This window comes from Natator depressus, chromosome 3 (genome assembly GCF_965152275.1).
Source record: "Natator depressus isolate rNatDep1 chromosome 3, rNatDep2.hap1, whole genome shotgun sequence".
In the NCBI taxonomy this organism is placed as follows: domain Eukaryota; kingdom Metazoa; phylum Chordata; order Testudines; family Cheloniidae; genus Natator; species Natator depressus.
Window position 1 is genome coordinate 127,539,644 of NC_134236.1, and position 15,883 is coordinate 127,555,526.

Consider the following 15,883-nt stretch of genomic DNA (forward strand, 5'->3'; position numbering starts at 1 on the left):
AAAATTCTGTATTATCATAAACATTAATGAAATGGTTATGAAACACATTTGGTTACTGAAAAACTCAGATTTTCATAAAATGAAAACATTTCTATACTGTGTTTTGATGTTAAATCAAAAACATAGCAAGAAATTGTTCAATTTCAAAGCTAGTGAAATGGTGACAACTGATCTTTGTCAACCAACTCTTTATTTTATCAAGTAGTAAAAAATCCAAATAAAATAATGTGGTAATAGAATAAAATTACAATAAGAATTGATGAGTATAATTAAATAATAATATAACACAAAGTATAATAAATAAAGGCCTGATCCTGAATACACTTATTACCAGATATAGCACTTAGTACCTTGGGCCCCAATCCTGAAAATACTTATGCACATGCTTAATTTCAGCATCATGAAATCAAGGGGACTTCATGGTAGTAAAGTCAAGCATTTAGTGTTTGTAGAATTGGGCGCTAACTTCATTTTGGCCATAATCCTGCAAAGACATAAGCACATGTTTAATTTATACACTCTGACTAGTCCCATTGCCTTCAGTGAAGCTACTCAGAGTGCATAAAGTTAATCATGCATGTGCATCTTTGCAGCGTAAGGGCCATTGTCTATTCTAACACCCCTTCTTTCAGAAAGGCCAGCTTCACTGTTGCCTCAACTGCATTTCTTCCCACTCCCCTTCTTCCTTCCTTTTGAAACCCTGTCCTGTGAGCATAGCATAGAACGGGTTAACAGTTGGGACCAGTAGTGTTAATGTCATCAAGAACGAACTGTATGTCCCCCATGTGCAAATTCAGTGACCTGCCGGGTTGAATTTATTCATTCAAGATTGACACACACAAAAATTCCTCACAATACCCCAAACCCCAACTGGTTTGATATTATTTTTCATTTAATGCACTAAAAATATAAGCAATATCCCCTGGATATATTACACAGCATTGTATGTTTGTTGAACAGGGGCACTTGCAGTGTGAAAAATGTTTCTCTGGAGTCTGGAACTAGACTAGACCTTGACCAAGAAATTTGGAACTTGGCCAAAAAAAAAAAAAAAAAAAAAAAAAAAAGACTACCCCTGCTCTAGGACATATTAAGTGTCTTCCTGCTGCCCAGGCTGGAAGACGTCAGGGGTCCTTCCAGAAGCCAGTTCTACCTACAGAACTCTGGCTGGCTAGTGATATGGTGTCAGTCATCATCACATTACCAGGAGGTATGAAAATTGCACTAGGGGGTGCCTTCTGATGTCAGACAGACAGGTAGGGGCGTGGGGTTGTTAACTGTACAATTCCTATTAGGACTAGTGACTGAGGCTTGAAGTTGAAAGAACGCTCCTAGGTATGGTATTTGCTTAGCTCATTATCATGTGCAATCAAGAGCTAGTGTACTGAGGTCTGCATCCTCTCCACCCCCTGCAAAATAGAGCATGCACACATACTACTTGTGACCAGTCATTGTGGAAGGGCTGTTCTAATGAAGACTGCTGGCATACTGGTAACGAAGAATACATGTCACAGACATACACATACTAGCATGCATTATATCAATATAATAGACACATTTTAAATAAATAGCATATTTACATACTTTCATATTCAAAACACTACAGAGAGAAACAGAAGCCTGTTAACGTACTGAGTTCTTGAAAACTGAACATGTGAAGGTAAGTGTTAGAACACTTTTGAAGAGGGAACTTGATCAAATTGCTTACTTAAATGAACATAGGCTGTCCCATCCACATCACTCATCTCTTCAAATCCCTCAATTGACTCTCGCTTTCTATATCAAGTTCATATCTCTCATCTTCAAGGCCATGCACTTAGTTTTGGTAATGCTTAAGTTTTTGTTCTCATCTCCTATACTCCCTCCCTTGACATGTCTTCTTCCCAACAACTCACTTTGCATTGTTCTTCCAAGCCATTCTTTATGCCTGGAGCTCACTATCCTAGCTTGCTGTGGTATCCAAGCACCTAGAGTAGCATGCATTCTCCCTCGCCTCAAAAAGCGCAGGATTCAATTCTCCACTGCTTTGCCCCTTGTGAGTCCTTTACAGCTCATCAAAAGTTGGTGTAAAATGTGCCAAATGAGAATGGTGGTATTTTATATGCACTTTACAGAGGTCAGTATCTTCACAAGGGGAAAGGCAATGGAGAAGTTAAGCCCCGAAGCTTCCCTGAAGCCTGTTAACTTGAGTCTGCTGAGCTAAGACAACAGATATCAGCTTTTAATAAAGCCAGTGACAGTGTTAAAACCTTCTTCTGTCACCTAGTGCATTTTAAGTTGTACCGTTTTGTCTATGGTTTAAGCAAGCTCCTCAAGGCACAGACTAAGTCTTCCCATCTAGGCCCCTTCTCTGCCTCTGTGCCCAAACATTCCTCCCTCTCAGGAAAGATCACTCCCACTTTGCTTCAATTTACACAGAGTGCTTAGCAAGTTCCCCTATGGTTTTGTTCCTTAAAGATTTCTCAGCAGCCTTTCAGGAGTTAGCATTTTGGAAATACTGCATCCCTGCAACCTACCCTCTCAAATGTCAAATCTTTTATATAATGAAGGAAGAGGAAGATTCTAACAATGTGAACTTGGAGACACTTGAGAGAGGGAAGGGATTTTCTTTTTTAAATCCACATTCTTTTTTCCTTTAGCACTGCGATGGGGTTTGTTTTTTTTTTTTTTTTTTTTTTTAAATTGACAACTATTTTTGCATAAGTACAAACCCTACCCCATGGATTTAAAATATGAGCATATAAAATGTACAGGTATATCCTGTCCATCAAGATGAGGATATATGTGGCATCTCTTAACAGAAGTAATGGGAATTATATGCATAAATCCCTTGCTTATGAGGTGGAGAATCTGCACTTCAATCTATTGAAAAGCTAATGACATGCACCTACCTCACTGGGCTTTCGTGAAGATTTAGTGTTTGCACAGTATATCAAAAATGTGAAGTGCTATGCAAGTCCTGAGCTGTAGCCTTATTATAGCAATGAAGGTAGAAGATGTTATCTGTTGTAGTGCTAATTAAATCTGAACTCTTAAGGTATGTGTTCACTACCAACTTTGTATTTTCAAAGTTCATGTTTTGCTTCAGCCAGCTATTCTCTTTCATACGCAGACACATTCGAGTACATTAAGGAAACAGTTTCCATTAAGGAGCCAATAAAACAGCTATAAACAAAAGACTTATTAAAAGGCTATTGACAGATGATATAAAGTTACAGAACCCCTGCACATCTCTAAAGGCACATATGTAGAGCTAGACACTTTCAAGATAAAGTATCAAAGGGGCTGCACAGTTATCCCAACAACATGGGCCTTCAAAGAGGCTTCAGGAAATGAGACATAAATGGCCGGAAGGATACGTCTGACATTCTTTCCATTCTTGCCTACATTAAAAAGCCGAACTCTAAAGGCCTCATCTACGCTTATTAAAATTGTATTAGCCTGAAGCGCTTCAAGCTATAGTTTTAAACATGGGAGCCAGACACCACAACCAATTTAAGCACCACTGGTTATGTCTAACTTGCAATCATGAGGTGTGATTGCAACTTGTATACACATACCCAAGTCACCTTCAATCTATCTAGCAGGGGCTTCACTGCAGGCTACCCACCTGAGAAATTATCCAGGGTTCCAGGTGGACTTGTACAGCCCATACTGAAGTCACAGCTGCCACAGCTTCACTGCTCTGGTATTCAAGATAGCTAGATTAAAGCTAGTTCAGGCATGTCTACACAAACCGTAATCACACCCCACAATTAAAGTGTGGAGATACCCATTGTCGGTTACTCCTGCTCTAGGCAGGGTTACATGACAGGATGCTTAAAACACCAGCAGATCATCTGTATTAAGGCTGCTGGTATTGATAATGCTGGAGGGGTAACAATAGGAATTTTCTGAGAAGCGCCTCTAGTATAGCCAACGTTCAAAGGCGGGAGGGTAGTTCAGTCTCCATTCCTGTTGGATCTCCACCCACTCTGCTAAAAGCTACCAACAAGTGGGATATTTAGGGTCAGTGGTGATAGAGATTTATACTGGTATGGCCACCCACCCACCCAGAGCTTAAATAAAAGCACCTTATCTGGCCTGGTTTTGAACTATTGAAAGTGACGAGCTCCAGAGTCTGTTACCAATCCCCTGATCTACCTAGGCCCTGGGGCTGTTTTCTTAGGGGATACTAGATTTAAGTATGGCAAGTAGCAAAATTCCTGTATGGACTTTAAAGATCTTTGCATATTTCTGTATTGATGTGCCTGTTTTCTATAGCCGCATTTTGAATTTAAAAATAAGATTTTAATTTTGTCTCCATTCCACCCCTCCCCCCGCAAAAAAGTCTGGGGGGGGGGGGGGGGAACACACTCTACATAGACAGACCCCCATCTCCAAAATGGACAGTTCATAAATTTAGATGGCAAGCTAGACTAAGAAGCTTCAGGCATTGGTTTAGTTTCTCACATATTCCTGATAAACTATATTACAAAGGTAGCTGTGTGATCTAATCATGGATAGCATTCCAACTTGGGAATCGCTCCAGCGAGCGAGACTTTGCTTAAGTCACTTCACTTCTCTTCTCTTTGTGCTTCAGATTTCCCTACACTAAACGGAAATGACAATACTTTGCAGAGTACTTAGACATCTACACATGCAAGTCTCTTATTTAATGGAGTAAAGAAAGAACTATAAAAAGAAAAGAAAAAAAAAAATCTGTAAGAGACTCCCATTTACAGAACGGCTTCCAAAAGAAAGATCAACAGAGCTAAACTGCAGGGTGAGCTGGTGTCAATTAGCACTGCCCGCTGAAGTCCAAAGGTCCAGGCATTTCAGGTTTCTGAGAAGCTGGATTTTCATTTCAGTTTGTTACAAAACAATTTGAGAGAGTGAAAGGGAATTAAAAATTAGGTCCTCATTATCAAATGCAATGGGGAGATTAATCAGATCATCCTGTAAATTTTTGCTAGGCTAGCCAATTACGAAGCAAAACACCAATTATGTTAAATCAGCTAATAGTTTTTTGATCAATGGACTAATATGGTACTCTCATAAGTGCAATGAAAGTTAAGCTCAGTCTTATCACTGTCTGCTCTGGCAGTTACAAAACAACAAACATCTATGAAACTTGCACTAAAAGCTCAGAATGAAACTTTTAAACAACTCACCCCGATGGTTACACTGAGCTGCTCTCTGTTGGGCAGAAGGACGGAAACATTCCGATATTCCTGCTGCATCCTGCTTTGCAATAGCGGTCTGCTCATTGCCGAGCCTGTGGCAAGCTTCCCAGACCCGTTCCAGCTGGCTATACAGGCACTCTTCTCAGAACTGAAACCAGGCTCCCTTCATTCCTCACACCTGCCAAAAACATAAGGCTTTAGTGTCATGCTCATGGGAACAAGGCTGGGAGCACTGAGCAACAGGCAGCCTGTATTTAAACAGAATGTTTTTTGCTTCGTTCTAACATGCAAGGTAAACAGAAATATATCAAAAGGCAGCACAGACAGAGTGATCGTCATACGTTATTCTGACATTAGTCAGCCCACTTATTGATTAGCAGTGTGGTCACACTACTCTGGAGGTGGGAATACTAATCTCAGGAAATTTATATGGGACTGACAGGTGGCACACATTCCTTTTTCCTGACTCATTTTCACGTTGCCCATTAAGAGATAACTACAATTCTAGCACCAGCATAGCAAACAGGGGCACTCAGCCTTTAAGCAGCCAAAATCACTTGAATCAGAGATTTATAGAGAGCCACAAAACAATTAAACATACTTAGAATACCAAAGTACCAGGGACGAGATTATGAAGCAATAGGTATTTGTTGCTAACTATGCCACAAGCAACTTTCTGGAAGAGGAATCATCAGAGGAGGAACTTGCCCTTTCCCTATCTGGTTTATGACCATCGGTGCAAGTAAAGATTTAACCCAACTTCTCAGCATTAGTCTGTCAATGTAGAAGAGCCTGGAGTTAGTCTGTATTTTCATTTTTTCCTTGGAACACTTTTACAAGACCTTACTTAAGCCCTAAAGGAGAAAAGCATTTGGAGGCCAGTAAGGAGCCACAGGCCAAGCTCTGCTGCTTTACGACAGTTCTACTGAGACAACTATTGTCCACTTTCTGTTTAATGGCCGAGCATAAGTGCCTTAGTTAAGCACTCTCAGATTTATAGCGTAGGTGTAAAAACAACAGAAATGAGACAACAGTGCAACAGTCCAGAGTCTCACATATAGATATCACACAGAGCTTCAGAGCCAGTTACAGTCGCATGGATGTATAAAAAGCAAACAGATACTCAATTCAGGCACACAAGTTTGGTGACAGTACAGGAGGAGTTCACTCTTTATTTTCGTTCCTTGCAACTTGATTTTGTTTAGTCTAAAGATTCTCTCCAACAGCTAGCTATTGTTTATTTACGCTCCTGGCTGGATTTCTCTTCAGTGCAAGGAAGCATCTCACAGGGCAAATGGCAGCTGTTGATGGAAGGCAAATGCCCTACCACTTTGTACAGCACCAGTTAAACTCCCTTACAGGAGCACATACAATAGTAGAGTAAACTAGGACTGCTGCCTCCTACACCTGCATATTGTTGGTCTGCAGTTTGCAGATGACACCCAGCTCTAGAGCTTTTGCCACAGATGCAACCATCGCCATTATAAGGCTGTCAATGTGCCTAAAGGAGACTAGCTCCTGGATGAAGAGTACCTGGGCCCAAATTGAACCCACGCAACACTGAAGAGATGCTGATCATAAGAAAAATAATTGGGAAATAACTGGATCACTGTCTCCTGCTTTTAAATCGAAAGCAACTGCTCCCTTCCCTGTTTGTGAATGAATAATGGGAAGCCTCAGTCCTGTTTAACTCAGTTAACCTAGAAGGCCACACAGACGAAAACAAAACCAAGGAACCAACCAGCTTTATTTCCCCATCAACTTGTTCAGAAATTTTGTCCCTTTTCCCCCAGAAAGAGGAGGACTTGTCAGAATGATCCATGCATTGTCACTTCTGTCATGCTGTCTGGAGTGGCTCAGACTGAGAGAGAGTGTCTACCTCAGGGCAGACTGTCATAAAACAGGGCAGACACTCCAAGCTGATGGTGTGTTCCATAATTAGATTTCACCAAGCCAGTAACAAATGTGAACTCCGGAATTACCAGTCTTACCACGGAGTCAGAGACTGTCCCCTTGGGCTCTCCAGTCTATCTTGCCACCCAGACAAAATGAACTTAGAGATAATGACAGGTTTTAGAGTAGCAGCTGTGTTAGTCTGTATCCACAAAAAGAAAAGGAGGACTTGTGGCACCTTAGAGACTAACACATTTGAGCATAAGCTTTCGTGGGCTACAGCTCACTTCATCGGATGCATTCCGATGAAGTGAGCTGTAGCTCACGAAAGCTTATGCTCAAATAAATGTGTTAGTCTCTAAGGTGCCACAAGTCCTCCTTTTCTTTTAGTGATAATGGTCACTTAAGCTAAAAGTCACACCACATCAGGTTGCTCCCAGTCACAAGAGACTTGTCACTTATCCCAGATCAATTGGTACTCCAGAACTTATTCCAAAGACAATGCTGGCAGCCAATTCTATAGTGAAACGAACTACAGGATTATTAGCTAAGGGCACATCTTCACCGTCAATGTTAAAGCGCTGCCGCAGCAGCGCTTTAACATGGCTTGAGTAGTCGCGGCATAGCGCTGGGAGGGCTCTCTAAAAAAAAAAACAAAAAAAAAAACACACCCCACCTCCACGACAGGAATAGCTATCAGCGCTGTCTATACTGGCACGTTAAAGCGCTGAAACTTGCAGCACTCAGAGGGGTGTTTTTTCACACCCCTAAGCAAGAAAGTTGCAGCGTTGTAAAGTGCCAGTGTAGATAAGCCCTAAGAAAAGGAAATGAGAGTTATTGAGAGGTTAAAGCTGGTAAAATATTTTAAACAGGTGAGTCACACTTTGTAATTCCAAATGGTGGCAGTGATGTAATAAACTGCCAGTTGCCCAAAAGTCTTTCCGAATACCCACTTTGTCTCTGGGGATCTTTGCTTTGTATCTGGTATACTTCCCTGTAAGAGTCCAAACAGTCCAGAGATGAAGGATCTTTCCTAGAATCCATATATTTATAGTCGCTGCTGACAAAGCAGGCTGACAGTGTCTCTACCCATGTGGGCTTTTCCTTTGATGTCCAGTGAGTGAGGAATGCATTTTGAGTCAATGACCTCCGGTAATCACACACAATGGCCACTTGCTTTGAAATTAGCACTTTCTGTTAAAGACCTTCATTAGCATTCCACAGACTTCTTTGATGGTTATTTAGGCACAGGGGTATTTCCAATGTAAACGTTTGCTATTGCTTTATAACAGGATACATACAAGTGAAATCAATGCAAGAAACGTTCCATTCATTTTAACAAACACCAGATACACTTATACCTTTAACAAAAATCGCTTTGCTCTATATAGTACTAGTACACAAGTGAATTGGCCTGAATACACTCTGACATGACCTGGTATCTGGTCAGTCAACGTTACAACCACCAAACTGGATTATGGCAATTCACTGTACGTTGGTTGAAGGTGGAAGCAATGCCAAGGGCTCCAGTCCGTGGGTAGCCATGGCCTTCAGTAGAACGGGCTGCCAATGGCACATCACCCCTGTGCTCCGACCACTCCACCAGCTCCCAGTCTAAGGCACTAGCCCTCAAGAGGCAAGATGCAATAACCACGTCTCTACTGATGACCCAGCAAGACAATTATGCTCCTCAGTGACAATACTGCTCACAGAGCCCAGGTCAGTCCATGCAGAAGCCAGAGATAAATGCTTCTCATTTAGGAGGGCTTAATGTTGGTGAATAAGCTTCCAGAGGAGGTCAGATTCATCCAGAGCACGATGTAAGTCCTCCTATGTGGACAAAGCTTTCCTACCATCAGTGGAACAATGGCAGAGGGACAGGAAAGAAAGAAGTTATCCAAAAGCAGAGCTTTTTTTTTACCAGGGCATGGAAAAGAATAAAAAAAGTCCACCAAGGAGCTTAATTTACCTAGGAAGTATTTAGATACTAAAGCAGTCTGCACTATAGAAAATCCTAAAATAGACAGGGAAGCCCCACCTCTGCTAGGCTCCCATGGACTCTTCGTTTTGGCCCTGAAGGCTACCTTTATGAGTGTGACTGCAGTGACTTCAAGGTAACATCAGAGACGGGAACAATGGAACTAAGAAAGGGGAAAAACCAAAGAGCAACATCTGGGAGTGGGGTAGTGGCAGACCTCCAGCTCACTACTCTTTGGCTGAAAACACAGACATTGCTTTTTCTGACCCTGAAAAGGAGCCATGAAAAGAACCTCTAACTCATCATGACCCAAACCTACAGTGGGCCACATGCTATCTCCCCCAATGTGCCAGAGCTAATCCCCCAAAGTCCTGGGAAAAAGTGATCTAGAATGAAGCATTTGAAAAAGAGTTAAAGAAATACAGTGACTTCCACTCTCAAGGGTCTTATCAGTGCTTTCATGAGCTTGTTTAGAAGAAGATGCCAAGTACGATGAGCCTCAGATTAGCGATTCCTGGCATCCCAAAAAGAGAAAACCCAGGATACTTTTAGAAATACAGATTCACACCATGGGGAAAGCACATTGTATATTCTTTAAAAATAAGAGTGGGAATTTTGCTCCAAAGTTCTCTTGAGTGCAAGACCCAAAAGTGAAACTTCTGCAAGAGGATAGCCTCAAAGATAAAGAATTACAGTAAGCAATTTAATCCACTGCGAGGTTCTATTAGAAGTTTAAGACAGATTGTTCTAATGTGATTGAACTAAATACCACTAAAAATCACTGCTAACCCGTTTTTGTTGAGTATTAAGTTTGTGCCTTGTGAATCACAAATGCAACGCTTCCCTATTTTTCCTGAAATGTAGAAGTTAAGCATCAGAACAAGTGACATTTAAGCTACTTATCACCTTATTGCTTGAAGTTATTGCTGTGTTTCCCTTTAAAAAAAAAAGGCATTCTTGCTCATAGTAAATAAAAGATTAACATTAAAACTAGTGATTCTGAAATGACAATTTAAAAAAATTTTTTTTTTTTTTTAAAAAATCAAAGAATGATTTGAGGTTGCTTTGGTACTTTAAATCAATCCATCCAAATATTGGGTAAAGAAAGGAGTAGTGACATGGTAGAAACTAACTCCTCTTGCAGAAAGCACAAGGATATCTTTAATACAATAGTTAAAAATAACTGCATGTCTCAAATGGATATTTTTAATTTCACAACTAAAAGGGCAAAAGAAGCCTCAAAAGAAAAATTTAATTCAAAACTAGATTCTTCCCTTTGCCCTGCCCTTCAATTCTGCATTCAGGTGCTCCATTTTCCATATTCAGGTTGCACAAACTGGATTCATTAACTTCATCTGGAAAATTCAATAACCGTCGCCCCCTTTCAAATAGTACACTCCCCCCCCTTAATGTAAACTCCTCAGAAAGAGCAACAACTAATTTAATGTGTTTAGGTTAATAAAGTAGAAGGGGGCAGTTTTTTTAAGATCAGAATTTCAGCTGTGTAAAACTTTCAGGATAAAAAGAAAAATCTAGAATACAACAAACGGAACAGATTTGATTCTATAAAAGGTGGCAAGTAAAAGTCACCTAGAATATATTTTCTTGTAAGCAATTCCTCATTTATCTTCTCGTGTGTGTATAAATAAAATAAAACTTCTCTTTTTAATATATTCTTCTCTTTGCTTCCAAGCAATAACTGTAAACAACTGCACGTAAGATAACAGATGTCCGCAAAGTGACTCCAGACCTATAGGTCACGTGTCACTACCTGCTGACATCATATGCTCCAGGAAGTTTGTAAATAGCATGAGGGACTCAGAGTACACTCAGGCTTCGTAGCATAGGGTTGCTGTTAGTTTAAGCTATCAAATTCATTGCATAGGATACTATACAGTCTTAATCTAAAATTAGAGTTGTAGTCTGCCCAATTTAATGAATACGTTCACACAATTACAAGGCAGCTCAAGAGAAGGGAGCAAGAGATTACTGTAAAACATATCTGTGAAAATTCACATTATGCTCACGTACCAACAATAGCTAGAGAAACTGAACTCTTTAAAACTTCTTGTTGTTTGCAGTGTTCTTTGTAGTTGTGTTAATCCTAGGACAGGACACACAAGGTGGGTGAGGTAGTATCTTCTATTGGACTAACTTCTGTTAGTGAGAGAGACTTGTGTGTAAGCCTGTCTTTCTCATCAAGAAAAGCTGGTCCAATAAAAGATACCACCACCTCACTCACTTTAACACTGTAATTTCTGTAAAATATTAATCGGCAAAACTAGGAACAAGATGCTCGTTTGCTTTATCTACCTCAGCAGTTCTCAAACTGTGGGTCGTGACCGCATTTTAATGGGGTCGCCAGGGCTGGCCTTAGACTTGCTGGGGCCCCAGGCTGAAGCCAAAGTCCAAGGCCCCCCACCCAGGGCTGAAGCTGAGGGCTCAGGCTTCAGCCCTGGGAGGCAGGGCTCAGGCTACAGTCCCCTATCCCCCCAGGGCTGAAGCCCTCAAACTTCAGCTTCTCCCCACAGGAGGGTTTGAGCTTTGGCTCCCCTGCTGCCAGCGGAGGGGCTTGGGCTTCAGTCCCCCTTCCTGGGGTCATGTAGTAATTTTTGTTGTTTGAAGGGGGTCACTCATGGTGCAGTGAAGTCTGAGAAACCCTGATCTACCTGAATTTAAGAGAATGGTTAGGAGTTTGGTTTTTTTGTGGTGGTGGAGGGGGGCAGAGGTGGATTTTAAAACAAATTAACATCTTCTCTGCTGCTGTAATGTGTAACTCCAAACCACTACCTTCAGGTGAAACAGATAACACATTCCTGGGTGAGTCTTTTATTCTCAAGAAGTATATCAGAATGTGATAAAAGCCCAAGCAATTATTAACCTACCAGTGTAGCAAGTTTACACATTTATACTGCGAACCTGGAGCCGCCAATGAAAACAAATGGCCAAAAGGAATGCTCTTGCTTAAATACACAGAATTTCAGCCTGTCCATATGCCATTCTTTTGTTTACCACAGATTCCAACCTCTTAACCTCAATTAAACCCTAAAAGCCCAGCAAAGGAATTGAAGAAGAATTAATATAGCTTAAGTCAATCATCTGTCTCTTGGGTACTTTGCTTTTTTAAAATGACTTAAGGTTTTAGCTCCCAGAGAAGCGAATTTCAAGATGTAATTGCTTTGTCAAAGTGCAATTTAAACTATAACAAACAAAGAAACCACTAATTTGTAGGCTCCCTGTTTCAGCCAGGAATCTTAGTGCTTAGAGTGGCAGAAGAGGTTTTATTTGGCACATTTAAAAAAAAAAAAAAATACAAACTCCCACATCTCAAAATTTTGGAAAAAAAAAAAAACACACACATTTTTTGGGCCTTTGCATTTTCCAGGTTGCTTTGATTAAATATCTTGAGCAGCATCATAAAACTGTTCTCAAATTGTACTTTATGCTCCAACAGCCAGCACTGGAGCTGAACTGAGTAACAAAATTCATGTTGGTGACTGCAACAATTACCAAGGTTCAGCCCAGCAACTGAAGCTAGAGCAACCATCTCCTCTCAGAAGCGATTAGATTCATCATGAGTAGCTGCTACTAAACAGCTTTGACAGTCTTTCATCACCCCCCCAATTCAGGGGCCTTAGAGTTATTTGCCATTTCTGCATTCACAAGACCTCCGTCATAAATGATTTACTGGTCAGGCTGTCTGCACACTGGGAAGCAGATAGCTGATACTGTGTAGACAAGCCCTTTGAAAATGAAGTTACCATGTGGCAAGCCAGGGTATGAATCTACAGCATGCTAGTTTGCAGTGCAGCTATGCCCTATGTGGACACTAACAGCTCACTCAAAGTCCCGAAGTAGAGCTTAGCACAGACTTTCGGTGCTCTGAGACTTTCAGTGCACTGTAGCAGTGTCCAAATGGTGAGTTAGTGTGAAGCGAGCTGGTGCACTATAGATTCATACCCTGGCTTGCTGCACATTAACTTGCCCTGTAGACAAGCCCCAGTATAGATTAGGCCACCTCACTTCCACAGAAAAAAAAAGTCTACAATATTCATTTTTCCCCCAGATGAATTCAGTGCCTGAAGGCCAGCCTTCTGTTAGTCTAATGAACAGGTACAAACAGCGGTAATCAATGTTCCCTCTAATTTTTGACAGGCCATGTGCGCAAAAAATTCCTTCTGTGCAAATTGTTGTGCTTCTCTGCAAATTTTTGTGCGCGCAGTGTTTTGCTGTGTGCACGGGGTTGAGGATCTGTGTGCGTGGGTACACACACACAGTTTAGAGGGAACAATGGTGGCAATAGCCCCTTCGTATGCTTCAACCCTGGGCTAGAGGGACCAAATCACAGATGTATCTACATTAAACTGGTTCTGGTACGATGCCTCAGCGGTCTCAACAGCCACACTAGGAATGCTGATTTGTGGCAAGAACTGTTACCGGTCCACCTCTGCTTCCATGCGAAGCTCGGTTCTAAACCTGTTCAGGAGCAACTCCCTCCAAATACCTATTACACAGTTCCCAGCAGTAGTGGACTTGGACAGTTCTGAAAGGGCTTTAGCCAAGTGTGGAACAGTAGTGGGAGGACTGGTTGAACCATTTCAGACAGCCTACATCCACACTGGCAATAAAACGGTTCAGAATGACAGACTTTAGGACCACACAGCAATTAGCCTTGCTGAAAGTAAGTCTAATCCAACAGTTTTTGGCAAGCATGTGCACAATTTAGAGCACATATTGTGCATGCAAGGGTATGTCTACTCTAGACTAAGGAGACTACGCTGGCACAGATACATCACCATAGGTGTGCTGGCATAGCCCTGAGGTGTAGACACAGCATTTGCTGACACAGGGTTTCTGCATCGCTGTAGGAACACCACCTCACTGGACAACGATAGCTATGTCGACAGAAGCATTCTTCCATCAACACAGCTGTGTCTACATTGGGGGTTAGGTCAGTATCGGTTCGTTGGCCAGAAGAGTGAATTTCTCTCATCCCCTGTGATGTTCTACACCTTGTGGGAACACCCTACACCCCCATGTTCATCCTTATAAAAATGACTGATATCCAACGCAAACTTTGTCATGTCGGGGGTCTTCAGAAGGCTCATGATGCACTGAGCATTGTTGTTATAATAATTGTTGTTGCAGTAATGTTATAGGTTATAATTTCATGTATATAGTTATGAGGCCAAAAACGTATCCTCGTAACTTAAAATAAGCCCAGGCAAAAACTCCCCAGAAGCAGAGGGGCAGTTCACACTTCAGCAGGGCGTGTATGGGACAAACCCAGCCCAGCCTCACAGGAACAAAGGACGCTGGCCTAGGCAGCAACAAAACGATCTGTTGGACTCTCCAGTGAGTCACCCCCCTTTCTTTGGTCAGTTAGGGACTGCGATGAGGTAATGCTCACCTGACTCTGAAGTGAGGGGTGCAAAGCCAAGAGGGAAGAAAGAACACGATAAAAGGTAAAGACTGCCATTCTCTCTCTCCCCTACCTATAGACACCACACCAAGCAACTGAAGCACTGATCAAAAGGGGAGAGCCTGGCTGAAGAGCAACCAGCCAGCCTGTGGTGAGAAGCATCTAAGTTTGTAAGGGCACTGAAAGTGTTAAGATCAGCTTAGAGTGCATTTTACTTTTATTTCATTTGACCAAATCTGACTTATGTTTTGACTTATAATCACTTAAAAATCTTTATAGTTGATAAATTGGTTTGTTTATTCTACCTGAAGCTGTGCGTTTGAAGTGTGTCAGAGGCTCCCCTTGGGATAACAAACCTGGTACATATCAATTTCTTTATTAAACTGACAAACTCATATAAGCTTGCAGCATCCAGCAGGCATAACTGGACACTACAAGATGGAGGTTCCGAGGGTTGTGTCTGGGACCGGAGATACTGGCTAGTGTATTTCGGTCGCACAGTCCAAGGAGCAGCTTACACGCCAGAGGCTGTTCGTGAACAGCCCAGCAGTGGGGGTTCTCACAGCAGAGCAGAGTAAGGCTGGCTCCCAGAGTCAAGGATTGGAGTGACCTAGCAGATCCCCGGCCCAGATAACACCAGAGGGGAATGTCACACACCGACCTATGTGGCTATGTCAACTTAACTTTTAAGTGTAGACTGGGCCCAAGGCTTGTTACAGGAATGCTAAAGGGAATGAACAGTTCTTAGTAGAGTATTTTATATTTGCACAATGTGCCACACAATATGGCCCTGATCCTGATTGGAGTCTCTGCATACTACCACAATAATAGAGAGAGAGAGTGTAACACTTCACTGGCCAAAAAGAATACAAAAAACACTCAAATTGAGAAAGTGGAATTGCCTATTATCCCGATCCAGGAAGGGTGTTTTATTATCTATCACTACAGATTATTTTTGGGAACACATCTTTTAGGATGACAGAAGGTGACAGAAAGGGATTGTTCAGCACATTACAGAGGAAAAGCACACAAGATCAGCAGCTATTCAAAAAGCTCTTCCCATGCCCTATTCAGAATTTCACCAGCTGACCCTCAAATGGGCTCTCAGGATACATTTCAGCGAACAGCAAGCATCATGCCCTGAAGTATTGTAATCAATCCCAAAAATGATACACTTCATTTAACCCCAAAACAATTAGAGTGAGATGGCATGATTTTCTTTGTGGAGGAAAAGAACAGGGAATTATCACTTTACATTTAAAGAACCTAAACATTTCTGGATAAATTGGGACCAATTTGATTTTTAAACTCTACCTTCCCCACGCAAATAGGAACCTCCTTCATCTGAAGGATCAACACTTACCCATTGTGGCATCTGGGAGATACCACAGTTATTCCCTTTAATTAGAAGAAGAAATAGCAGCT

At 41.6% G+C, this 15,883-nt stretch overlaps 1 protein-coding gene across 2 annotated transcripts in view; it reads right to left on the minus strand.

The window, feature by feature from the left end:
- Window positions 1-15,883, minus strand: part of FRMD1 (FERM domain containing 1) — a 66,608-nt gene that overhangs the window by 39,136 nt on the left and 11,589 nt on the right. The window contains exon 2 of one of the 2 annotated variants that reach the window (XM_074947018.1): window positions 5,154-5,343. In XM_074947018.1, the coding sequence (XP_074803119.1) occupies window positions 5,154-5,249 (96 nt within the window). In that variant the 5' untranslated portion in view covers window positions 5,250-5,343. Of the gene's footprint in view, window positions 1-5,153; window positions 5,557-15,883 lie in introns of those variants that run through there. The other variant, XM_074947019.1, reaches the window with a different exon arrangement.